Below are 27,961 nucleotides of genomic sequence, written 5' to 3' on the forward strand. Positions count from 1 at the left end.
TTTATTATTTATTTTGCTTTTTTATTTTTTTTTTAAACTGTTCCTTTCATTTATATATATTTTTTTATGATTTTTATTGTTATCTCAGGGAATATAAATATCCCCTATGATTGCAATAGGTAGTGACAGGTACTCTTTTTTAAAAAAATTAGGGTCTATCAGACCCTAGATCTCTCCTCTGTCCTCAAAGCATCTGACCACACCAAGATCGGTGTGATAAAATGCTTTCCCAATTTCCCAATGGCGCTGTTTACATCCCGCAAAATCTAAGTCATGAAATGCTCGTAGCTTCCGGTGTCTTAGGCCATAGAGATGATTGGAGCCATTCTGGTCTCTGATCAGCTCTATGGTCAGCTGGCGGAACCACCGGCTGCATTCTCAGGTTCCCTGTTGGGACAGGAGAGCCTGAGAAAACCATGGAAGATGGTGCGGGGGGGGGGGACATTCCCTCCCACTGCTTGTAAAAGTAGTCTAGAGGCTAATTAGCCACTAGGATTGCTTTTACATAAAAGCCGACCGCTGGCTGAAAAGAATGATACCAAGATGATACCTAAACCTGCAGGCATCATTCTGGTATAAGCACTCAAAGTCCCGCAACATACCAGTATGTTGCTGGAACTGGTTGGGCATATATTGTATTTTTTTTTTCATGCAGCCTGTGGGCTGAACGAAAAAAAAATATTGATCGGTGGGCATGCCCACCATTAGATACCACCCTTCATCCACCCACTTTCTAATGGTGGGCATACATGCACCATTTATATATGCCGAAGCATGGGGGCATCCTCCCGCAAAAGGTAGGAGCAGATCGTTCCTCCACCCCGTATGCCCCCATGCTTCGGCATATATGCTCTTTTTTAACTGTGGTGGTGAAATCACCCCCGACAGTGCTGGAGTCGCGGCTTTATGTATCGTGGGAGCAAACGCTGTTGCTGTCAAGATAAATAAATCCGCTCTGCAGCAGAATGGCGTACCTGCTAAGCAAATGATGGTTAACAATAAAACAAAGTAACATTACAGTATAACAGTAGGACTTACCATACCTGCAAAGCAAATACAAAAAAAATCGCAAAAAATAACACATTTAACACAATCTGTGCCTAAAATATATATATGCCGAAGCATGGGGGCATCCTCCCGCAAAAAAGTTATGCCGCGTACATACATTCAAACTTTTCCACGGGCAAGCCCTCCGTCGGAATTTTGACTGTATGTACGCGGCATTAGGAGCAAAATCGATCCTCCACCCCTTATGCCCCCATGCTTCGGCATATATGCTCTTTTTTAACTGTGGTGGTGAAATCACCTCCGACAGCGCTGGAGTCGTGGCTTTACATATCGTGGGAGCAAACGCTGTTGCTGTCAAGATAAATAAATCCACGCTACAGCTGAATGGCGTACCTGAAAACAAAAAATGGTTAACAATAAAACATTGCAGAATAGAATACAGTACAAAGGAGCAGAACAATAGAGAGAGAATAGAGAGCGAGAGAGAACAATAAAACGACAACTATTTTTGGTTTTTTTATTTTATATTTTTTTTGGTTTTTTTGGTTTTTTTACTTTTTTTTTTTTTTTTTTTTTTTAACACTTTTTTTTGTAACTTTAACACTTTTTCTGTTGTAACGGTTCCAGCGGTTTGGGTCTCTCAAAATGTGATGGCATCTTGGGAGACCCTGTGAACGTGTGCCTAGCTTGTGCAATGCTGTACCCTGCGCTAATACTCAACTAGTTCATGGTAGCGTTCAAAACACTCACCCTGACAAAGACCAGGCTGGTCAGGACAGCGGGGACAATAAGAACGGGTGTCACGCCTAAATCCGCGCTTGCTACAGACACGACATCTTTTTTGGGGGGCTCGTTGGGTAGGGGTACTCGGGATGACATAAGAATAATGCCTCTCATGCAGCCGGCTTACTGCATCTGGTAGGGGAAGGTGAGGTGGAGCACCGTCTGGATACAGAAGGGCTCTGACGATATCCTCCTGGAATTTGAGGAAGGATCCAGTCCGTCCTGAAGCTTTGTGTAGTACATAAGCATTCAGTATAGCCAATTGGAATAAATAAACAGACACTTTTTTGTACCAGCGTCTGGACTTACGGGCAACTAGATACGGCGCCAACAACTGGTCATTGAGGTCCACCCCTCCCATGTTAAGGTTATATTTGTGGACACAGAGGGGTTTCTCCACAACACCAGTCGCCGTAGAAATTTGGACCGTCGTGTCTGCATGAAGGGAGGTAAGAACGAAAACATTCTTATTATCCCTCCACTTCATAGCGAGCAAATTATTACTGCGCAAGCAGGCTCTCTCCCCCAGCCTAAGACGGGACTCTACAAGCCGCTGGGGAAAGCCCCGGCGATTAGGTCGCACGGTGCCACATGCTCCAATCTGCTGATCAAACAAGTGACTAAAGAGTGGCACGCTTGTGTAATAATTGTCCACGTACAAGTGGTACCCCTTTCCGAATAAGGGTGACACCAAGTCCCACACTATCTTGCCAGCGCTTCCTATGTAATCAGGGCAGTTCTCCGGCTCTACGTGACTATCTCTTCCCTCATAAACCATGAAACTACGTGTATAGCCTGTGGCCCTGTCACAGAGCTTATACATCTTGACCCCGTATCTGGAACGCTTGTTGGGGACGTATTGTTTGAAGGACAAGCGACCAGAAAATTTAATCAGGGACTCATCAACGCAGACAACTTGATCGGGAGTAAACAAGGCTGCAAAACGTTGGTTGAAGTGGTTTATGAGGGGCCGAATTTTGTAGAGCCGATCATACTCAGGGTCTCCACGAGGACGACAGAGTTCATTGTCGCTGAAGTGCATGAACCGCAAAATCATCTCGTATCGTGCCCTGGACATGGAAGCAGAGAACACGCGCATATGGTGAATTGGGTCAATGGACCAATATGACCGCAACTCACTCTTTTTGGTTATGCCCATGTTGAGGGAGAGGCCCAGAAAGATTTTAAATTCGGAAACCGTAACTGGTTTCCATTGTCTGGCAAGGGCGGACTGGGGAATAGTGGCGATGTGTTGAGCAGCGTACAAATTGGTTTGGTCCACAATAGATCTAAAGAGATCTTCGGTGAAAAACAGTGAGTAAAAGTCAAGTGTCGTAAAATCAACTGTTTCCACGTTAATGCCAGGTTGGCCAGTGAATGGGGGAAGTACGGGTTCTGCAGAAGTGGTGGGCACCCAAATAGGATTGGCGAATTCTGCAGGAAGGGCACTATGGGTACGACGGGCCTGTCTTTGTCTTCTTCTTGGTGGCAGCGGGACACTACTTGTGCTTGCCACCTCGCCAGCTTGAACTGCACTTATGGGACTCGCCACGTCACCACGTGTTACTGCAGTGCTGGATGTAGGTCCAGGGTGTACTAGGCCGCTGGTGCTTGCCAGTTCACCAGAAGGTTGAGCGGCTCTAGTACGTCTCTGCTCCATACGAGTGACCTGCGGTTCCTGCACCTCAACAACAGAATACATACGGGATTGGGCACACCTGTTCTTAACAGCGGCCTCATCTCCGTCGTCAGAGCTATCTGTCATGGAGCCGCTGTCCTCTACAGGATCGTATTCTGAGCCTGAATCTGACAGATGAGTGACGTCCTCTTCACTATCTGTCATGCTCAGAAACGTGTAGGCCTCATCACTAGTGTACCTTCGCTTTGCCATTTTGGGCTCTAAATTTAGGGGTACACTAGTGAGACTCACAGGTAAAAAAGCACCTAGCCTGTCAGCGACTGTTTCAAAACGCTACAAAAAAAACTGTTAGCGATCGCAGGGATCAAGCCTGACTCTGCGAACGCTGCAGTTATGTGTGTTGTGTTTTGTAAGTGACAGTGATCGATCGATACTGCACTTGGGTGGGCTGGGCTGGGCTTGGCGGAGGGGCTAAACGCAGGTGCTAGCGGGTATCTGGGCTGATCCCGCTAACAATGCGTTTTGGGAAACCTAAAATGCTGGCAACGCTAATATATATCTGATCAGATACTATATTACTAAGGGAGGTGTATGCTTTGCGCGTGGGTGTTAGCGGTACTGGCACTAACCTGACGCTGGGGCGACGCAGGCCTTATCTGACCCTAAAAAACTTATATCACCCGCCGGGTGATCAGGGGGTTAAACCTTTATTAGGTAATAAATGGCGGGTGCCCTGAAACAAAAAAATATAACTAACCAACCAGCGTCACCTGTAACAGTTATATGGTGATCACTGGTGAAAGGGTTAACTGGGGGGCAATCAGGGGGCTATGCGGTAGTATATGGGGGTCCCTGACGCTATAAAAAGCTGCGGCGAACCCAAATACTTACCTGCCTATCTAGCGTCACCTGTGACACTAATACAGCGATCAGAAAAAAATCGCTTATTAGTGACACTGGCGACGGGGGGTGATCACGGGGTTAAACCTTTATTGGGGGGGTTAGGGGGGCACCCTAGAGCTAAAGGGGGCTAGCCCTAACTGCCCTAACAGTTATTACAGTCACAAATGACACCAATGCAAAAAAAAAAAAAAAAAAAAAAAAAAAAAATGCACTTGGTGTCACTGTGACTGGGGGGGGCAGGGGTGATTGGGGGTGATTGGGGGGTGATCAGGGGGGTGAAAAGTGTGCCTGGCGTGTTCTACTGTTAGTGTAGTGTTAGGTGCAACTCACCGATCCGCTCTCCTCGGTGCCAGAACGAAAAAGACCGACACGAGGAGAGAATACATCACTTCCTCTCCTGTGTTTACATTACAGGAGAGGAAGTGATGTCACGGGGGATTTTCATTCGTCGGGAGCGATCGCGAGGGGGTGGCCATGAATGAATGGCCGTCCCCTCGTCCGGGATCGCTCCCGAACGAAAACCGACCGCCGCAGGCACCGGGCGGGGGCCCGATCGGGCCCCCGACCCGCGGGAGGCAAATCACGTACATGTACGTGCTTATGCCTGCCCGTGCCATTCTGCCGACGTACATCGGCGTTAGGCGGTCGGCAAGTGGTTAAGACATGGCTGGCCACCTAAACTGACAGGCCGGGTAAGGAGAGCATTAATCAGAGAAGCAGCCAAGAGGCCCATGGTAACTCTGGAGGAGCTGCAGAGATCCACAGCTCAGGTGGAAGAATCCGTCCACAGGACAACTATTAGTCGTGCACACCACAAATCTGACCTTTAGGGAGAGTGGCAAGAAGAAAGCCACTGCTGAAAGAAAGCCATAAGAAGTGCAGTTTGCAAGAAGCCATGTGGAGGACACACAAACATATGGAAGGTGCTCTGGTCAGATGAGACCAAAATTGAACATTTTGGCCTAAAAGCAAAATGCTATGTGTGGTGGAAAGCTAACACTGCACATCACCCTGAACACACCATCCCCACCGTGAAACATGGTGGTGACAGCTAGTGTTAATTTTGGCAGTAAATTATGATTTAGTTTTAGTCTGAGGACTAAAATGGCATTTTCGTTTTAGTCCCATTTTAGTCTTCTGCAATTGTTTTAGTTTTAGTCGTATTTAGTCGACTAAATCTTCATTACAATTTAGTTGACTAAAACTCATTTTAGTTGCTTAAAATCTAAAGGGTGTTATTATTTATGGTTGAGGTATGAACATGCACTACAGACCAGTGTTAATTTTGAAGTCAAATTTCAATTTAGTTTTAGTCTTAGTCTTTTGACTAAAATTCCATTTTAGTTTTAGTCGTATTTTAGTCGATTAAAATAGTATTCTTTTAGTCGACAAAATTAACACTGGTGGTAGCAGTATGTTGTGGGATGCTTTTCTTCATCAGGGACATGGAAGCTGGTTAGAGTTGATGGATGGAGCCAAATACAGGGCAATCTTAGGAGAAAACCTGTTGGAGTCTGCAGAAGGCTTGAGACTGGGGCAGAGGTTCACCTTCCAGCAGGACAATGACCGTAAACACACAGCCAGAGCCACAATGGAATGGCTTAGATCAAAGCATATTCATGTGTTAGAATGCCCAGTCAAAGTCCAGCCCTAAATCCAATTGGGAATCTGTGGCAAGACTTGAAAATTGCAGGTCACAGACGCTCTCCATCCAATCTCACAAGAGCTTGAGCTATTTTGCAAAGAAGAATTGGCAAAAAATGTCACTCTTGGGAGCGTGGCCTGACCTCGCGGGAAGATGGATGCTTAGAAGACTAGCTCCCGATACCTCTTTGCTGCTCCACTTCAGAGAAACCCCTGCGAGCATTGCCGGTCACACACAGCTATGGGGACTGCATCGCAGACATCCTCCACCTCCCGCTCACTGAGAAGACAGCAGAGCGGTGTGAGTCAGAGCATCCCGAGCTGTTTCGCTCACAGAGACCCAATATGGCAGCCTCATTTAAGTTCATTTTCTAGTATTAGAGAAAAGACATTACGTCTCTCACTTCCATACCTTCAATGAGCTGATCCTAAAACACATCAGTTCTCCTATCAGCAATAAGACAGTTTGGACAGAGGTTCACCAGCATGTTTTCCTCCCCCCCCAACCAAATGAGTACAGATAGTTGAAGTTATGGATTATATGTTATATGTGTTTTCAGAATGTTACAGACCCAAGCAAGCCAAGGCAAGGTTATTTAAGCAATGTACCAGATATACATGGCATCCATATGTAAAATGTAAAGTGTATATATGTGGGTCAGTGGAGACGCCCACGCCGCCAGATACTCTATTACATGCTGTTAATGCCTCTCTAGGACTAAGAGATCCCCTGGGCCTAAATGGCGCCATCACAAATGATCCACCACATGTGATACAACACTTGCCTAACATCTCTTCCACCATTCCCATGCCTCACCTATGTAAGGCTGAAGGGAATGGTAGAAAAGGACCGGCCTGGCCCATATCACCAATTATATGCCTCATATCCCAAACATTCAAGGTTGCATTTCATGTTATGGTTCATGTACTGCACGTGCCAGAGCAAACTTCTAATATACATGGAAGGAGAGCTTATCATATTCCTCCCGTAGTTGAATATAACCTCTGGCCATGCAACACTCAATAAATTCGGAAGCACTTTGTTATATTGCACCCCTTCTGGAAATCCCAACCACCCTCTACTTCGGCACGTGATCTCATTTCTCCCGCACATCATCACCCATAAGAAATAGAGTCACAACCCCCCACGTTATCACAGGTTCTGACACCACTTATAAAGTACAGGATTAGACCAATAGCCATATTAACAAACATTTTTATGTTCCAGATTTACCGAGAGTTAACATTTATATTGTTAGAATATTGCTAAGTTTTGCATAATTGTTCTATTCGTATTTCATTTTATCTGACTTCCGAAGCGCATCCACCCCGATCCTTATAAATTCAGATACTGCTCGCCTACACTTAGGCATGACCCAAACCACCTACTAACATGCATCGCACCGGATTTACCAGTTAGGTCATACCCACCCAGCCATATCATGTCCATGACCGGATTAAACAACATATTACCACGGTTTCCCACACGACCACTCTCATCTGCTACAGGCAAAGACAATAGCAGACTGTTACGACATCCACTTACCTCTTTCATGCATGGCCTTTCTCACTCCCCATACAGTAGCTTGGACCTTTTTGCTGGCCAAAGACCAGACCACTTTTTGCGATTCGGCACTGCGTCCCTTTAACTTCCAATTGCGCGGTCATGCGACGTGGCTCCCAAACAAAATTGACGTCCTTTTTTTCCCACAAATAGAGATTTCATTTGTTGGTATTTGATCACCCCTGCGATTTTTATTGTGACTGCGACATTATGGTGGACACATCGGACATTTTTGACACATTTTTGGGACCATTGTCATTTATACAGAAATCACTGCTATACAAATGCAGTGATTCCTGTGTAAATGACACTGGCAGTGAAGGGGTTAACCAGGGGGACGCAGTGTAGGGGTTAAGTGTTCCTAGGGGTGTGTTACTAACTGTTGGGGGCTGGGCTTTCTTTTAGTGAACACTGATCTCTGCTCCAATCACATGGAGCAGAGATCAGCATCACTTGTTGCTAGGCAGAACAGGGAGATGCTGTTTACCAGAGCTCCCATCCTAGATCCTTCACCGATCCTTCTTCCAGCCCATAAATGCTCCCAGTTCTTCCCCCGGACACCCTGGCAGCTATGATCACCCGCAAATAGACGGAGACCGGAGGCCAGCTCAGTATCCAAGATGGTCCCGGCTCGTCCCTCTCCATGTCCTTACGAGGAGCTGACAAGCTAAAAGATGTGGGTAAGCCTCCTAAAACCCCCAAACAGACTGAGAAAGACCCCCCAGGGACACACGGGACAGACAGGGGAGGATGGCATGGAAGCCACCCCAGCCATACTGCATGCCATACTGCATGCAGCACTGGCAGGAGAGCAGAGCTCACAGGCCCCAGCTGAATCACTGGACTCTGCTGCCCCTGACACTGAGACGAAGGAAGGGGGGGGAAGAGGAGTCCATACAACCCACCCTGGCTGACATTCTTAGAGACGTGCACAACTGCATATCCTCTGTGCATACGTTACAGCAGGGGTCTCAAACTGGCGGCCCTCCAGCTGTTGCAGAACTACAAGTCCGATCATGCCTCTGCCCGAGGGAGTCATGCTTGTAACTGTCAACCTTGCAATGCCTCATGGGAGTTGAAGTTTTGGAACAGCTGGAAGGACACCAGTTTGAGAACCCTGCGTTACAGTAAACGGCACCACTGCAGCAGAGGGTCGCATCAGCGACATAGAGGATAAAATGGCCCCCCTACTCAGACACACTCAGAACACAGCTAGACTGCCAAGGGAAAATGAGCTCAAGTCTGATGACCTCGAAAATCGCATGAGGAGAAATAGTGTGCGCATAGTGGGGTTACCGGAGAAGAAGGATGGCAGGGACCCCAGAAAATTTATGGAAAAATGGCGGCTGGAGGTCTTTGGGAGGGAAGTTTTTACTTCGCTATATTCAGTGGAGAGGGCTCACAGAGTGCCATCCAGACCTCTCTCACCAGGCCACCCACATCACACCCTACTGACCAGGCTCCTTAATTATAAAGATAAGGAAATTATACTTTGCCAAGCAAGGGAGCAGCGTAACATTACTTTTAAGGGGGAACGCCCGGTCAGATAATATGGGAGATAGGGCACTGCTGTCATTGGATGCCCACAAGGCTTTCGACAGCATAAAGTGGCAATACCTCTGGAAAGTTATGGGCAAGTTCGGATTCGGGGACATGTTTCTGTCCTGGGTCAAAACCGCTCCCCATAGGCGGTTATATGAGAGGTGGGCCACGTCTCCCTACTCTTCAGACTCCACAGGGGAACCCAACAGGGCTGCCTTTTGTCTCCGCTCTTGTTCGCCGTTGCGATTAAGCCAATGGCCATCTTGATTAGGTCTAATTCACAGGTCCAAGGCTTCATGTATGAGGAGCTGTACAAAAAAATCATGTTCTACATGGATGACATCATGCTATTATTGGGAGACACTTCTGACTCCTTGAGAGCAGTGATGTTGATCATATTACAATTTGGAATGTACTCCGGCTTGGTGATCAATTGGTCTACATCATCACTAATGTTACTAGAGATGCAGATCCTGATCCCCAGAGCCTTGCGACACTCCAAATACCAGTAACCTCAAGTTTTAAATATTTAGGAGTACAGGTCACCCTGGAAATATGAGAATATATCCCCCTCAATTTGTCACCTCTGTTGGGTCATATTTGTGCCCGAATAAAAGTGTGATTGAGACTAAAAATGTCCCTGGTGGGAAAAGTAAACCTTCTAAAAATGATTTTCATGCCTCAGCTCCGCTATATGCTACATAACACCCCCATGGCGATCCCTCTTAGAATATTTTGTATCATTACCTCTATTTTTAGGTCCTTCCTGTGGCAGGACAAACCGCTCAGAGTCAAGCTGGAACAACTGCATAAACCTAAAAATGCGGGAGGTCTGGCTTTGCCCAACCCGTGTCTTTATTATATCGCTGTCAGCTATAGCATGTGGCCCGAGCCCTGACCCTGCTGGATGTGGAGGTGGAGGGCCACCCTGCAACAGAGCTCATCAAAGCCCTCATGTGCCACGTAATGGGGGTTCCAGATATAGCTGGGGGTTTGGAGGCTTTGGCCTACGCGAAATCTAATAAGAGATTCCCCACATTTGTTCTGGCCCAGAAAATATGGAACAAGGCCAGACAGTTACAGGCGGTGGATGGTTTTACTAAATACAGCCCAATATGAGACAATGGGTACTACCTGGAACTGCAATCACTGACGTGTGGGGCTCGGGGGAGGAAACCCGGAGTCACACACCTGCACCACATTTTTACGGCAGGCAAATTGAGCACCTTTCCTGATCTGTGGGAGCGATTTTAGCTTCCACAGATGATGCACTTTTACTATCTCCAGTTGCAACATGCTATCAGGGCTCAATCCAGTGGGACTCTGTGGATTCTATCCCTGACCCCCCATATTTCACTATATGGAGGAGGTGATCAGTTTTAGAGGCTTTATCTCTAACTGTTACTCAATGTTACTCGGGGGTATTCTTGATGGTGTTCCCTTTAAGGACGGTGACCAAGTGGGAGAATGATGTGGGTGCCCTCTATGTAGGAAGAGTGAGAGGAGGTGCTTCAGGTGGTACATCCCTCAATGTACCACAGCTCCTGTCACAGTTGTACATCATCCTGAGGGTACACTATACACCCGCCAGGCTGGCTAGGATGCGGGCAAGACCAAACTCTGATTGTCCAAGGTGTGTGAGAGACCATGGAGACATAATCCATGTGCTGTGGCACTGCCCCAAGCTCCACCTATATTGGACAGGGGTCCCGAATACCATCAACAAAGCCTTCTCAGTTACTTTCCCGACTGACCCCAGACCGTGCATCCTGGGCATCCTAGACGACCTCCCCCTAGAGGACAATTTTAAACTGCCTATTGCAAGAGCCCTTCGGCAATGGAAGCGACTAACCCCCCCTCGCTCAGGGAATGGATTAACCAGGTGGGGGACACATTAAGGCTAGAAAAGTTTCTTTCAACACAGGGGATGCCCTAGAAAATTTGAAGCTCAGTGGTCACTCTGGTTGAGCCCCCCGGGCCTATCCCCGGTGGACCTTATACTTCACAGGCTACTATGTTGAGTCAACCGTAGGAGGATTAACACCAGGTTTCACTGATAGAAGATGGCCAGCGCAGCAGGTCATTTAGGATGTTGGGTGAAAAAAATGCATGGTGAAGCTACCACGACCTAAGCTGAGGTGTAGAGATAAGAGAAATTGTATATATACCGTAACTTGTTGAAACTGCAATCTATGACATGATTGTAACTTTTGTTCTTTAATAAACTTTTTTTCTGAGAAAAAAAAAATAATGGGTTGAACCAAGAGATCACCAAAATGAAAAAAAAATAAAATAAACACTCTGGGGCTCAAATAGGATTTAGGGGGAAAAGGCCCAGGGAGCCAATTGGTTAATGAAAATAAAACACAAAAAAATGATATACTAACAACTGATTTATAGAAGCAGAGAAAATATGTTTTGCTTCCTAAACAGATATATCGTTAAACACTAAAAATAACTGTTCCCAGCATATAAAATAAGTTAGAGAAACAAACATTGTAATTCTGTAGGAGTAGCTCTAGATCAAACTGTATACCAAAGGAATGGTAATTCTGTTTAGTCTAATTACACACCGCCTTCACATTGCACGCAAGGCATCTGACATTTATTAAACAGTTCGCCACATGAGTACAATGAGCAGTCGTGAGCCGTTTCACTCCAGCCGATAGCGGATCGGCCTGTCCTCCCCCGATCACTACTGCCTTTCTACCTGTTGTATGGCTCCACCTGTCGGCTGAAGTGAAATGGCTCACGGCTACGGCAGAGAGCGGTAGGACAGACCTCACATACCTGAAACACTAGGCTGTGAATTAACGAACCAATGCTTCAGACTCTGTTTTGTTTGTGAGTGTATAAATCGATGGTGTTTAAACTTTATTAAAAGTTCATATTTTATGGAATTACGCTATGTCTACTTTTTCCATATATCTTTTACCGAGATATTGAGAAATTGATCTGTACATGATGTGGATGGAGTAGCGAATTGATAGATCACAGGAGTTTTGATATGTCTGATTGACCGGCTGGTTCTGGTAAGAGCAGTACCAAAGGGGAGCCTTGTCTATCAAACATCCCCTTGTGTGTGTTTTTTCCTGGACGTGTGGAGGTGAATCGGATTGATGGGCTGTGGCGCAACACATCTTGTAACACAAAAAGACTCGTTGTTCAGTATATATTTGATGGACAAATATTTACATAGATTTGATGTGGACTTTTTAGACTGTCAATTTTTATACACATTTGATATGAAAATTATTATGTACAACAATTATTGGGGTTTATATTAATTGATCAGCGCCCCTAGGTCTGTATATAACTATTTGTTTTAAAGATCTTTTTAGAAGATTTTTAAATATATATAAGTAAATAAAAATTTAAATAATCCACTGAATATGTCATATCATAATTGACTGTAAGATTGCATGAGGTTTGTTGTTTGGGAGTTGAGCTAATCCAAAAAGGAGCAAAGTACAAAATAAAAAATAAAAATGTGCTTTATTAGCAAGCTAAAGAAATTAAATGAAGTTGCTGTAAAAAGAGGGGAAACACCCAGCGTCAAAATAAAAAATTAGTTATATGTCTGATACACACCTTTGTTTTTATAACTAATTTTTTATTTTGACGCTGGGTGTTTCCCCTCTTAATGTTTTTTGTATACTAATTAGAAGGTGAACTCGTGATTTTTATCACTGACACATTTGGATTGATTTACTAAAACTGGAGAGTGGGTTGAGTGTTGGGGGAGAGAATTAAATGTTTGGGAAGGGGATGGTTAAAGCTTAAGTCTAGTTCAGCCTTTCTCAACCAGGGTTCCATGGAACTATAGGGTTCCTCCAGGGGTTGCTAGGGGTTCCCTGAGCAATAAGCAATTTATGCTTCTCAGATGAGTAACAACTGGTAGCAATGATGATTTTGGCCATCTGTAAAGAGGGATTCATCCACATGACCATCACACTAATGGCCCATACACACGATCCGAATATCGTAAGAAAACAGTCCTCGGAGGAAGGATCGTTCGATTTGCGGATCGTGTGTACACTACTTTTGACAGCCAATCATGACCGTTCATCTGATATTATTCGATCGGACATGCCCGGAAATTTTCCTCGTACGATTCCAGATCGTACGATTTTCATGTAGTCAGTATAGTTGTCGTCTGAAAATACAATACAAATACATTACAACACATGACATCACTTCCGATTTTTTTTTCTATTCTACGAGAATTTTCGTGACTTTATTTAGCTATTCAATTTCTACTTGCGATTATTAACCAAAGACGGTCGTACGATCGGATCGTGTGCACAGGGAATCATGTACCTTAGTGGGAAAGAACACAGAATCTAGTGCAGCTGTGTATGGTAAAGAATTTGTTTTTAACTTCAGCTTGTTCAATTAACTACTTCCTGCCTGCACTAAAGCTGAATGACAGCTACAACCTAGGCCTTAATTGCCGGGAGGGCATCAACGTCCTCCCTTGCATGAGCTGCCGGAGCATTCTGTGATCGGCGCGTTAATGAGACTCGGCTGATCACAGATCCCGTCCCCTTACCAAGTGATCAGTTGTCAGCTGATCATGTGATGTAAACAAAAGATTGGTCAGTGAGAGCCACTGCCGCCTCATCTGTGCCCACCAGTGCCACCTGCCAATGCATATCAGTGCCGCCAATCGGTGCCAACCAGTGCCACTTACCAGCGCCATCTATCAATGCCCATCAGTGCTGCCAAGCAGTGCCATTAGTGCCTCATCATCATCAGTGCCACCTATCAGTGCTGCCTATCAGTGTCACCTACCAGTGGCAGCCATCAGTGCCACCCTTCAGTGCTACCTATCAGTTCCCACCAGTGCCACCTATCAGTGTCCATCAGTGCCACGATATCAGTGCCCATCAGTGCAGCCTATCAGTGCCCATCAGTGCAGCCTCATCAGTGCACATCAATGAAGGAGAAAAATTACCTGTTTGCAAAATGTTATAACAAACTGTTTTGTTTTTTCAAAATTTTCGGTCTTTTTTCGTTTTTTTAGAAAACAATAAAAAAAAAAAAAAATCATCAGTGATTAAATAGCACCAAAAGAAAGCTCTACTTGTGTGAAAAAAAAATATTAAAATGTAACTTGGGTACAGTGTTGCATGACCGCGCAATTGTCATTCAAAGAGTGACAGCGATGAAAGCTGGCCTGGGCAGGAAGGGGTTTTAAGAGCACAGTAAGCAAGTGGTTAAGCTTTGACAAAAAAAAAAAAAACCTGGAAACTGATTGCTTTCTATGTAGAGTTGCACCAGATTTTGCACTCTCCAGTTTTAGTAAATTAAGTCCATTGCGCACTCACCCTTTTTTTTTAAATATTACACATTATATGCTCTTCAAGCACCTTTGTGCACCACTTCACTTATTTTTTACCTATCACATTTAAAGCACTAGGCTTTGTATAACATATAGTTAGATCTGTGCATATTATGCCCAGACCCACTATCTCTTTCTTGACAATCTTTTTCACCTTCCCTAACTTTTTACTTTTCCAAAATACTTTAACTCATCACATCATCATTATTTCTACTCTTTTTTTAAACAATACTTAATTTTGGCCATCTACCATATAAAATCTTTTCACCCGACCAGTTTTTTCAGTACTTTAAATTTAGGCTAAGGCCTCTTTCACACGGACTGTCCGTTCAGGTCTGCCTGTCAATTTTTTAGGCGGACCTGAACAGATGCTCCATAGACCTCTATGGAGCGATGGATGTCAGCGGTGACATGTCCGCTGACATCCGACCTATTCAGATCTGAAAAAGTGTGATGGAGGAAAAATCTATTTTTCCATCCATCTGCAGATCGGATCGGGTGACAAAGGACTCTATGGTCCGTCTTCATCCGATCCCCCACAGAGGAGAGCGGCGCTCTGACAGGTCGGTCAATGCACAGTATGCAGAGACAGACCTGTCATCTTCGGGAATCAACGGATTGATGCCTCGCTGAGCAGAGCGGGCTCCGTACACGGACACGTCCATGTGAAAAAGCCTTTACAGACTATTAGCCTAGTGGTTTCCTTACTTAAAGATAATTATACACAAGTCCATTTATTTATAAAATATGTTATATCCCCTGTTTGCCTTTATTTTTCATTTTTGAAATGGTGCATTATTATTATTATTTATTATACATGAGTTATATATAGCGCCAACAGTTTACGCAGCGCTTTACAATGTATAGTGGGGACAACACAATTACAGTACAGTTCAATACAAAAAGGTACAGGAGGGCCCTGCTTGTAGAGCTTACATTCTAAAGGGAGGGGGTGGTGGTACAAAAGGCAATAGCTGCAGAGAATGATTTGATGGGGGTGGCTCGGGGACAGTTGTTAGGTGGGTGTGGGATATGCTTCCCTGAATAAATTAGTTTTCAGGGATCTCCTAAAAGGTGGACAGGGTAGGGGCTGATTGGATATAATGGGGCAGGGAGTTCCAGAGGATGGGAGAGGCTCTGGAGAAGTCCTGAAGGAGAGCATGGGAGGAGGTAACAAGGGAGCTAGAGAGCAGGAGGTCCTGGGAGGAGCGGAGGGGACAATTTGGGGCGACATCTGCAGATGAAGTTGGTGATGTAGATGGGGTCGATGTTGTGAATGGCCTTGTATGTTATCGTTAGTGTGACAGACCTAGCCGGGACACAGGCTTTTTGAGAGCACTGAATGAGAGCCTCTTGCCGACTGATTATGGGCCCTGGATTTTAAGGGGCACAGGGTGAATGAGAACCCCACTATAATCTGTGCTAGTCAGATTCAATGCTGTATATATGTATATATAATGTGTGTTGTCTAATGCTGTTGGGACACACACTGTCAGATGCTAATGTCATGAACTCCAGCCACCTGTCTGTTAGCTTGTATAATGTAAATGAGTCTAGTCTGGCTTGTAATAGTATTCCACAAATTGTTGTTTGGGCTAATTAACCCTGTGTTGATGTTTATGGTAATGTTTATTGAATTGTTAGTGAGCTAGGAGGCAAAAAGTCTTATCCCTCAGTCAACTAGTCTGAGTGTTGATTTAGATAATTAGCTCAGGTTAATTCTGTTTCTGGCTACTAGGGATGAGCCCGGTGGTCGATTCAAGCCCATGTTCAAATCGAACATCGGCCGTTCGTCCTTTCGTCGAAACCAGAACTTTGTGGGGCGTTCGCATCAAATTCGTGTGATACGAACGGCCCTCAATGCACTGCGCCAGTCGCAGTGCATTGCTGGCTGATGATTGGCCAAGCATGCACTGTGACCCCGCATTCTCGGCCAATCACAGCGCCGGCAACGAGGAGAGCCATAATTGGCCACAGGTTGGATGCCTGTGGCCAATTATAGCTCAGGGGGTTTAGTACACGCCCCACACTATATAAGGCCGCCAGCGTGGTGGCCTTGTGTAGTGTGTTGCGGCGTTCATAGAGAGAAGGATAGGCAGGGACAGTGTCAGCTGTGCTTTACTTCTTTAGATAGCTCTGTTACAGTGAGTGTAGTGTTCAGGGAGAGAGCAAGATAGGCAGGCACAGTGTCAGCTTTGCTTTGCTTCCTAACCTAGCGCTGTTACAGTGGGTGTAGTGTGCCTCCTGCACAGCATACACCTGAATCTACCCCCTCGTTGCTGGTGTTGTGTAGTTCATTTGTGCAACATATTCATCTGCCTAACATTAACATAACATATTTTGGGTGTGGGGTTCCCCTAATATACATACAAGACCTAAAGGGGCTGGTAGGGTAGCCATGCCATTTTTCTCAAAGATTTTCATCCATATTGCCAGGACAAGACATTACATTAAAGCCGCAAGCAGTTTTAAATGGCTTTTTTTCCTTTACAAATATCATTTTGTGCAGGGACTGTTCTAAACATGGAAAACACATGCCACTTCACAGGCATACTTTAGACACCCTCCAGATATGATATTTAAAGGAATATTTCACTTTTTTTTTCACTTTATGCATCATTAAAATGACTGCTCCAGAAAAAACGTCAGTTTTTAAAACTTCTTTTTGCATTGATACATGTCCCCTGGGGCAGGACCCGGGTCCCCAAACCCTTTTTAGGACAATAACATGCATATTGGCCGTTATAATTAACACTTTAGATTTTGAACGTTCACGCCCATTGTAATTAATAGGGTTCTAACTTTCGTGCAAACTTTCGGTCCGTTCGCAGGTTCTGGTGCGAACTGAACCGGGGGGGGGGGGGTGTGTTCGGCTAATCCCTACTGGCTACAGTTGTATTGTTAGAATAAATGATCAGGAGGGGGGACCTCCCCTTCTACTGTATTATAAATACTTGTCATTTTGGTTCTAATAAATGAGCCCATGTTGAGCAACTAAGCAAGTGTCGTCTTGTTTTGTGCTTGTGAGCGGTTGGAATATCTGATAACTATATTCAAATATTCAGACTTAAGAAGCGGTATACTGATGAGGCACTCAATCGGAGTGTGGGATCGGTTAGAATAGCAGAATTCATAATAGACTGAAGGGAGGATAGCCTTCTTAAGGGTAGGCCATTAAGGAGAGTGTTTCTGTAGTCAAGGCAGGAAATAATCAAGGAGTGAATAAGTTGCTTTGTGGTGTCATTAGTCAGAAAGGGTGGAATTCTGGAGATGTTGCGGAGGTTAAGGCAGCAGAATTTAGCCAGTGATTGGATATGGGGGCTGAAGGAGAGGTCAGATTCAAGGATTACACCCAAGACCCTAGCATGTGTGGAAGGACCAATAGTTGTGTTGTTGATATTAATAGTGAAGTCACAGGGGGGACCGTGAAGGAGGAAATATAACAAGCTCAGTTTTAGAAGATTGAGATTGAGGAAGTGGTGTGATATCCATATTGATATGTCATTCAGTAAGTTTGAGATCCGTGAGGAAATCAAGGGGGTGAGTTGAAGAGCGGAGAGATAGATCTGGGTGTCGTCGGCATAGAGGTGGTATTGGAAGCCATGGGAGGTTTGTCAACTGGCCCAGGGAAGAGGTATAGAGTGAGAGTAGGAGAGCCCCAAGGATGGAGCCTTGGGGTACCCCAACAGAAAGAGGAAGGAAAGTGAAGGAGATCGAGTTTCAAGTGACACTGAAAGTGCGCTGAGATAGGTAGGAGGAGAACCAGGATAAAGCAGAATCACGGAGGCCAAGGGAGTGTAATTTTCTGAGGAAGAGCAGGTGGTCAATTGTGTCAAAGGCAGCAGAGAGGTCTAAAAGTATGAGTATGGAGTAGTGCCCATTGGTTTTAGCAGTTAGTAGGTCATTGGTGAGTTTTAGTAGGGCAGTTTCAGTAGAATGTTGTGGGTGGAAGCCAGACCGTAGGGGTACGAGAAGGTTGTTGTCCCTGAGGTAGCGACTCATTCGGTCATGGATAAGGCGTTCGATGAGCTTGGAGGAAAACGGGAGCAGGGAGATGGGTCTTAAGTTATTCAAACAGTTGGGGTCTAGTAAGGATTTTTTGAGTATGGGGATAACCAGTGCATGTTTGAGCAGGGAAGGAAAGGTGCAGGAGGAGAGGGAGAAGTTGAAGATGTGGTTTAGGGAGATTAGAATAGCGTGGGAAGGTGGTCGCAGTAATTGAGAGGGGACAGGTAGTGAGGTGGGCCATGGAGAGTTTATCAACTTCACCTGTGGCAATTGGGCAAAAAGAGTAGAGTATGGAGTGTGGTGTTGGACCCGATGTTTTAGATAGGGGAGGAATTTGAATGTTAGATATCTCCATGCGAATTGTGTTTGCTATTGAAGTGGTTGGTAATCTGTTGAGCGGTAAGCAAGTTTGTGGATGGGGGCAGTGGGGGGTGAAGTAAGAAATTAAGGGTAGAAAAGAGTTGAAAAGGTTTGGATGAGATGGGTTTGATGAGACTGTTGTAATAAGTTTGTTAAGCAGTGTGGAGGCAGGAGTTGTATTTAAAAAGGGCAGATTTGTAGAGGGTAAAGTCTTGCAGGGATTTAGATGTATGCATTATTCACAGAAGACATGGGTAATTTATAGGGATCTAACACTGCAAGGTTTCAACACTATTGCACAATCCCCTCCTTTAATGAGAGCAGAAATAGAGAGGCAGAGAGAACTACCAAGAGTAAAGTATTTTTTTCCTATGAAAATTTAAAAAGATGTATTTTTTCTTCTTTGCCATCCTCTACGATACCTCCTTGAAAGGGATAACAATGAGTGGGTCTATTTATACACGTCTTTGTTTTTATCTTTTACAGCCACTTCATTTTGTTTCTTTAGCTTGCTAATAAAGCACAATGTTGTTTTTTTTGTACTTAATTATTTTTGGATTAGCTGTCGCAACTCCCAAAACAACAAACCCCATGCAATCTTGCAGTCAATTGTGATACATATTCAGTGGATTATATCGTTTTTTTTTTGTTTTTTGTTTTTTAATCTGTTCTAATCTGGTTACATTATTGTCGGAAAGCAGCTACAGTATCTTTAAAAAATAAAATAAAAAATTGCCACTTCCATGGGTTGCTTGCACAATTAATCGTTTGCTTTACGAGCAGCTGATGATGTATAAATAGAATTGCCTTGCTCCAAACCATCTCTATGATTAAGCCCCAATGGCGGGGCAAAATGCATCAGTACTGGGGCTCAGGAAGAGCTCAAGGCTGAGGACGTTTACATATCTTTTTACCTGCTGAGCTAGTGGTGTGCAGCATCTCTCATCCCCTCAATAGGTGCAGTATACTTACTGTCCTGCCTCCACTAGCAGTGTGAACAATGGACAATTAGACCTCTCACCAGCCAGCTGTGAACAATGGGCAGTGAGCCCACTCACCAGTCCCTGTGTTACAGCTATGAACAATGGGCAGTGAGTCCCCTCAGCAGTCCCTGTGGTTCAGTTATGAACAATGGGCAGTGAGCCCTCACCAGTTCCTGCTGTTGCAGCTATGAACAATGGGCAGTGAGCCCTCACCAGTCCCTGCTGGTGCAGCTATGAACAATGGGCAGTGAGCTCTCTCAACAGATCTAGCTCTGGTCACTCGCCCCATTGATGATCTCTGTGCACGAGGGTTGATGTGCAAATCTCATAGCCCACACTGCAAAGTAGAAGAGGTTTCCCGTGCGGTCTAGTAAATGCTGCTCCACCAGTCACTCCCCTTCCTCCTCAATGTCCTATGGGAACTGCATTGTAAAGGTCCATAAGTCCCATTCTGTGATTGATGTTTCAAGTTTCAGACTACAATTCCTATGATCCTCAGCATTCTGCTTAGAAGTCAATAGGCTTTTCTGGCTATAGTTCTCCCTTTGCTGACTGAAAGAGAGTGCAACACAAGATTCAGGAGAAAGTGAAAGTAAACTGAATATTATGCCGCGTACACACAACCAAATTGTCTGGTGGACTTAGTCTACCGGACCGCATTACGCCGGACAATTCGATCGTGTGTGGGCTCCAGTGGACTTTTTCATCATAAAGTCCGGGGGACTTAGAAAGTAGTTTTGCATCAAGATTTGTCCGCCGGACTTGGCTTTCAGCGGACAATCCGTTCGTCAGTGTGCTAGTCCGGCGGACTAAGAATGACGCATGCTCAGAAGCAAGTACGAGAAGGAAGCTATTGGCTACTGGCTATTGAACTTCCTTTTTTCTAGTCCCATCGTACATGCTGTACGTCATCGCGTTAGAAATCGCCGGACTTTCGGAGTGTCCGTGTGTGGCCAAATCCATTCGTTAGAAAGTCTGGCAGATTGTTTGCCGGATTGTTTGCCGGACTAAGTCCGCTGGACAATTCGGTCGTGTGTACGCGGCATAAGGAGGAATATGCCTCCTTCTCCATGTTTCTGTAATCCAGCACCTGGCTACATACAGTAACAAATTGAAGCCAAACTCCAGCTAATACTTTATATTCAGTTACTGCAAACATCTGTATTCCCTTAAAGGATTTACTTAAATAAAAATGGATTATTGAAGGCACCCCTGCCAGTGCTAAATGCATCACTTACACGGATATCATCCGTGTAACTGATAAAGCTGCAAGAGAGCTTATTCTGCTAAAAAACAACAGACTTAAACACCAGCTGAAAATAGAAGAAAGAAAGCCTAAACAAGGAAACTAATGAAGCCATCACATCTAAGAATTGATAAGCTGCAATATAATAAATGTTTACTTTTGGGTTTAATACTGCTTTAATTACTATCCAAAGTTGTTTATATTCTTCACTTACATATATCACTTTTAGAAAGCAGTACCAGTAACGGTAGCTAGAGAGGTCTAATTGCCCATTGTTCACACTGCTAGTGGAGGCAGGACAATAAGTATACTGCACCTATTGAGGGGATGAGAGATGCTGCACACCACTAGCTCAGCAGGTAAAAAGATATGTAAACTTCCTCAGCCTTGAGCTCTTCCTGAGCCCCAGTACTGATGCATTTTGCCCCGCCATTGGGGCTTAATCATAGAGATGGATTGGAGCAAGGCGATTCTATTTATACATCATCAGCCGCTTGTAAAGCAAACGATTAATTGTGCAAGCAACCCATGGAAGTAATGGCATTTTTTTTTTTTTTTAAAGATACTGTAGCTGCTTCCCGACAATAATGTAACCAGATTAGAACAGATTAAAAAACAAAAAACAAAAAAAACGATATAATCCACTGAATATGTATCACAATTGACTGCAAGATTGCATGGGGTTTGTTGTTTGGGAGTTGCAACAGCTAATCCAAAAATAATTAAGTACAAAAAAAACAACATTGTACTTTATTAGCAAGCTAAAGAAACAAAATGAAGTGGCTGTAAAAGATATAAACAAAGACGTGTATAAATAGACCCACTCATTGTTATCCCTTTCAAGGAAGTATCGTAGAGGATGGCAAAGAAGAAAAAATACATCTTTTTAAATTTTCATAGGAAAAAAATGCTTTAGTCTTGGTAGTTCTCTCTGCCTCTCTATTTCTGCTCTCGTTAAAGGAGGGGATTGTGCAATAGTGTTGAAACCTTGCAGTGTTAGATCCCTATAAATTACCCATGTCTTCTGTGAATAATGCATAAATAAGACGTAAATCTAAATCCCTGCAAGACTTTACCCTCTACAAATCTGCCCTTCTCAAATACAACTCCTGCCTCCACACTGCTTAAAAAACCTATTACAACAGTCTCATCAAACCCATCTCATCCAAACCTTGTCAACTCTTTTCTACCCTTAATTTCTTACTTCACCCCCCACTGCCCCCATCCACAAACTTGCTTACCGCTCAACAGATTACCAACCACTTCAATAGCAAAATCGACACAATTCGCATGGAGATATCTAACATTCAAATTCCTTCCGTATCACTTACACGGATATCATCGTGTAACTGATAAAGCTGCAAGAGAGCTTATTCTGCTAAAAAACAACAGACTTAAACACCAGCTGAAAATAGAAGAAAGAAAGCCTAAACAAGGAAACTAATGCAGCCATCACATCTAAGAATTGGTAAGCTGCAATATAATAAATGTTTACTGGGTTTAATACTGCTTTAATTACTAACCAAAGTTGTTTATATTCTTCACTTACATATATCACTTTTAGAAAGCAGTACCAGTAACGGTAGCTAGTTTGTTGCAATAAAGTTCCCCAATATACAGTATGTAACACTCCCGTAGCCCAAGTAATGACAAATTTATTGCTGAATCTGTGGCTAAAAAATGAAAATTGCTCTGGTTCATTAAGGGTTAAGCACTGTCACACTGTCTGCGGTGAAATGGCAGTAAAAGTTATCGGAAGGTTCATCTCCCCTTGAAATGATTGCCCACTTGAGACTCATCATCTTCCCTACAGAAATGAGTGTGCTTTAAGTTATCAGGTAAAAACACCACAGGGAAAGTACAATTATACCGAATGTACTCGGCCTTGAACCACAAAAACATGCCACTTACATCTATATACAATAATCTCTGTCATCTCCCAGATATTTCCGTCTGCTGGTTAGCTGGTTATATGCTTGTGCTTGTTACCAACAATACAAAATATCAGGTATAGCTTAGGTTTAGATATGGGTCAATGACTGATCAATATATGAATTTCTACCATGGACATTTATACATAGACAGACACATGGACATACAGTAGCACATCTAAAGTATGCATTTGTCCATACTGTACAACCACATTACAGTCCAATTCTTACCAATAAATCCAGGTCTCTGTAACATTCTATTCTATTCACCCTTTGTGAATGAGTATGCGTTACATTGTACCCCTACCCATTCACCTAAAAAAAAGTGTAAAAAATAAAATGCTGTACACAGGTTTTTAAAGTAATTTATTAAGGCAGCTCCGCTGATGTCTTCTCCCCTCTCCGGTTCTTCTCTGCTCTCTGCTGATGAGTGCGGGGCATGATGGGGCATTGACGTTATAAGGGGGCGTGGCCTCCATATGACATCATCAGATGGCCCAGCCCCATGTCTTTATAAGTCATAGCACACAGCAGACCTGGCATTACACTGGGAGAGCTCGTCTAGGCATCATCGGAAGAAGAACAGAGGGAGAAGACAGCTCAGAGAGGAGACCTGGCAGAGGCAGAAGACAGTGGACAGAGGGAGAAGAACGGGAGAGGGCAAGAAGACATCAGCGGAGAAGAACGAGAGAGGGGAGAAGAAGTGGCAGAGGCAGAATACATCACGGAGGAGGGAGAAGAGCAGGAGAGAGGAGAAGAGATCGGAATAGACACGGAGCTGCCTTAATAAATTACTTAAAAAAACCTATGTACTGCGTTTTTTTTTTTAGGTGAATGGGTAGGGGTCTGGGGGCTTCCAGATTCGAATAAGCCCTCTGCCCGCGACCCCAACAATCAATGGCCAGGGTTGTCGGGAAGAGGCCCTCTGCTTTGGGGCAGAGCCCTCCCTATGTTAAGAGCATATGACCGGGTATGATCCAGGAAGGGAGGGCCGCTCGCTTGTCTCCTCGGATAAGAGTCTGGTATGGATTTTGGGGGGACCCCACGTCTTTTTTTTTCAGAATGGGGGTTCCCCTTACAATCCATGCCAGACCGAAAGGCCTGTTATGGTCTCAGGATCAAATTCGGATCCCCGTTCGTTGAAGTCGGACGGATGTTGGACTTCAAGTTGCAGGGCAAAGTTGGATCCACAGTTGTATGACTGTGGTGTCGCACCAGTGTGAACCCAGCCTTATTGTCAAAGCTGAATTGAACAAGCTGAAGTTAGCAGCTGATTGGTTACCATGCACAGCTGCACCATATTCTGAGTGCTCCAGTTTTTGTAAATTCTCCCCCAAGTTACATTGGTGTGATGGTCATTGGGAAGAATCCCTACTTACAGATGGCCAAAAAGATCATTGCTACCAGTGGTCACTCATCTGAGAAGCAGAAGTCACTTATTGCTACTGGAGGAACCCTATAGTTCCATGCAACCCTGATTAAGAAAGGTTGAACTAGACTTAAGCTTTAACCATCCCCTTCCCAAACATTTAATTCTCTCCTCATAAAATGTAACCCTTAAAGTAAGTCCTAAACACTACCTGCCACTGCCAACCGGATCCTTAACAAAGTCAGTAAACTAAGCCTAAAACCTCACTTTTAAACCAGTGTTTCTCAACCTTTTCTTGGTCAAGGTACCCTTTAAAATTATGCACATCATTTTAAGGCACCCCGTTCTAAAATGTAAAAAAGAAAACTGATAGATTTAAAGCAACATTGGCACACGTAGAACACCCAACATTAGAGGTGATTTATTCTTACAAAGCACAACTTTGCACACTTGTACTGACTAGTATTCCAATGTTTCTCTTCTGAATCAGTTTCTCTCCCTCACTCAGCCAATGTGATCCCAGAGCTGATGGAGAGAGGCAGGGAAGGGGAAACAAGGATGCTGTGCAGGCGCTTGACATCCTCCTTATCAACCAATGTTGTCATTGGTTGTCAGGACACCAGTGGCTAGAAGGTTGTAATGGTGCACAATGAAAAGCCATGTGGTGTTGTGTAACTAAAAGGCTTGACCCACCCACTGGCTTGTATACAATTTTTTTGCATTTTGCCAAGGCACCCCTGAAGAAACCTGAAGGCACCCTGAAAAAAGGTTGTTCTATATTAACCATATCCTGCAATAGGAGTCTTTGCTGAGAGCATGCAGTCCTATGCTGAAATAATGATTTTAGAAGGAACTGCTTCATTATAATACTGCCTATGTTGCTCATACCTGAACTGATTGCTTTTAACCAGTTGCTGCCCTAGGAAGGACCTTGCATACCCTTTTCTGCAGAGTACATGTTCATTTAATTTTACATTCCAATCCCAGTTGACACCTATTCAATGGAAAATGCATCGGACAAGGAGCTAGCAGTGTGGTGTTTTAGAGCACAGACCGTACTGCAGGCGGTCATGCTCACACTATTGTGCTATTTTACCATTTTTTGTAAGTGAAGCTTTTTATTAAACTTGTATCTGTTTAAAAAGTTAATGCACTATGAGTTTTTTTTCTACCTGTCCAACACGCTTATTTTTGAGCATTTCAAGCCGGTGTCTAATGTGAATCCCAGCGACTGATCATAACTAGCTGAATTGCCCTGTTGAGGACACACACACAGCAGCAGGGGGAGTCGGTGTTCAGCCTGAATTCCAGCAAGTGATCATTAACAGCTGTTTTCTCATTGTGGAGATACGCGCATATAGATCCCTTTAGGCCGCGTACACACGCGCGGACTGTTCGCCCAACTTTGTCCGTCAAACAGTTTCGGCAAACAGTCCACTCAAAATTAGCATGGACGGACATGGCCACACACGACGGACGAACAGTTTGCTGAAACCGTGCGCGATGACGTGAACGGCACGTACGACGGGACGAAAAATACGACGTCCTATACACTGCATTATAACTTTCGGCGTGTAAATCCTTTCTGAGCATGCGCGGAACTTAGTTTGACGAACAAGCCTACACACGAGCGGACTGTTCGCTGAAACAAGGTTTCAGCGGACAGTTTTTCGGAAATTCCGTAAAACCTTGTTCGTCAAACTGTCCGCTGAAACTGTCCGCTGAAAGCCCACACACGAGCGGACTGTCCGCCCAAACACTGTTCAGCGGACAAAGTTGGGCGAACAGTCCGCGCGTGTGTACGCGGCCTTAGGACCTTTGGATCTGGTAAGCTGCCATCTATTCCTTAGCATGGTGATGACATATTTTTGGATATGTTTGCACTGAATCTGTAAGCCCCATACACACTATCAGATTTTCTACAGATATTTTCCTTCAGATTAACCAAAACCATATAATATGAGGTCAAACCTTAGGAGTTTCAGTGTGTATGCAATCAGGCAGGCCCTTGCACTACATGGTTTTGGTAAATCTGAAGACAAAAATCAGCAGAAAATCTGATAGTGTGTATAGGGTTTTACTCTTGTTTTGTTTTGGATGGACATTTTCATTGGATCTAGAAGTTGATTCACAGATGGACTCATTTTTATATACGCAATATTTTGTTAAGGTTGTTCCTAACATAACCATAATTTTAATTTAAGAGCTTTTTTTGTACTTTATTTCATTTCAGGACTCTTTTTTTTTCAGACTTTGGGGTCGATTTACTAAATCTACTTTGCACTGCAAGTGCACTCGGAAGTGCATTTGGAATTGCAGTCACTTTAGAACTGAGAGGAAGATCTAAAATGAGGGGAAGCTCTACTGATTTTATTATCCAATCCTGTACAAGCAAAAATGCTGTTTTTTATTTTCCTTGCATGTCCCCCTCAGACCTACAGCGACCAAAGTGGAGTTGCTTTAATAAATAAACCCCTTTCTTACACTAATTTGTTTCAAGTTTTCTTGTCATTTTTTATCAATTGTTTATACACATTTGGTATTTGCATATAAGTCTATGAACTTATACATTTAGTCCTATTTAATGTATTGTTACCATTAAACATAACAAATCAACGCTTTTCTTTTCCTGCTCCCCTTAAATAGCTTCTTTTTTTATTTTATTTTTTCTATTCATATGGAATTTCCGTCATATTTTTTGTAGTGTGAATTTTTAAATGCTCTTAATTGTCATTTGTTTGACACAGTCTGTATGAAAAATTTAATTTTGAAAAAAACAGGACAATTATCAGATTGAAATTCTCATGCTATATCTAATTTAACAACTTCAATAAAATAAATAACTGAAATAAATAACGCCACTAAAAAGCCTGGTTTGTCACAAAAAAACAAGAGTAATATAAAAAAAAGTTATTATCAGATCAGTAGGCCCATAGCTGAAATGTGAAAATATCTCTGTATCGAAACTGGATAATCATCAACCATTCCTAATGCAAATTAGACCCAACAATGCTTGATACATCTCTGATCAATTAGGAATAGGAAGCTATTTTTTTTATCATTTAAAGAGATGAGCACCAGGATCATTACTTACTACTGATCAAGTGCAGTTAAAAGTCTCCTTGGCCTGAGGATGGAGGATCTGAGTATCTTTACCACTAGATATATAAGAAAGATCCTCGCTATTACTGCAATATTGGCTGGACATGATTTGTAGGTGCCTTTGCCTTTAAATCATATATTTAATGCTCCTGATCCCTAATAGAATGTTTTGCTCTGGTTTTGCAGTGCTAAGTGAGGCAGTGCTGTAAATGCACCTCTGTACCCCCAGTCTATACTGACAACTGCAATAGACACAAAGGAAAACGGAAAGCATGGAAATTCTCCTAAGTGTTCGCGTGTGCAAAATACCTTGTTAGAATCTTGGATAATTTTCACGTTGTCTGCTCCAAATTTTTCACCATACAAATTCAGAAGACGCAACGATATCTCAGAAAGGCCTGTGAGCTTTGGTTCCTTGTAGATATATTCTTTACCATCTTCATCCTCAAAGAAAGTCTGTAGAGATAGAAAAGGATACAATTATGGGCACAGTTAATTCTGTGACACTGTCTTAGTCAAACCTTCAGAGGCAATT

At 43.7% G+C, this 27,961-nt stretch overlaps 1 protein-coding gene across 2 annotated transcripts in view; it reads right to left on the reverse strand.

Moving 5' to 3' along the window:
* DOCK11 (dedicator of cytokinesis 11) overlaps window positions 1-27,961 on the reverse strand; it is a 551,771-nt gene that overhangs the window by 56,222 nt on the left and 467,588 nt on the right. For both annotated transcript variants that reach the window (XM_077493986.1, XM_077493985.1), the window contains one exon: window positions 27,736-27,882. In XM_077493986.1, the coding sequence (XP_077350112.1) occupies window positions 27,736-27,882 (147 nt within the window). The remainder of the gene's footprint in view (window positions 1-27,735; window positions 27,883-27,961) is intronic.

The sequence above is a fragment of the Lithobates pipiens genome, unplaced genomic scaffold (genome assembly GCF_037356315.1).
Source record: "Lithobates pipiens isolate NorthernLeopardFrog02 unplaced genomic scaffold, aLitPip1_a1.2 Scaffold_1, whole genome shotgun sequence".
Classification (NCBI taxonomy): Eukaryota; Metazoa; Chordata; class Amphibia; order Anura; family Ranidae; genus Lithobates; species Lithobates pipiens.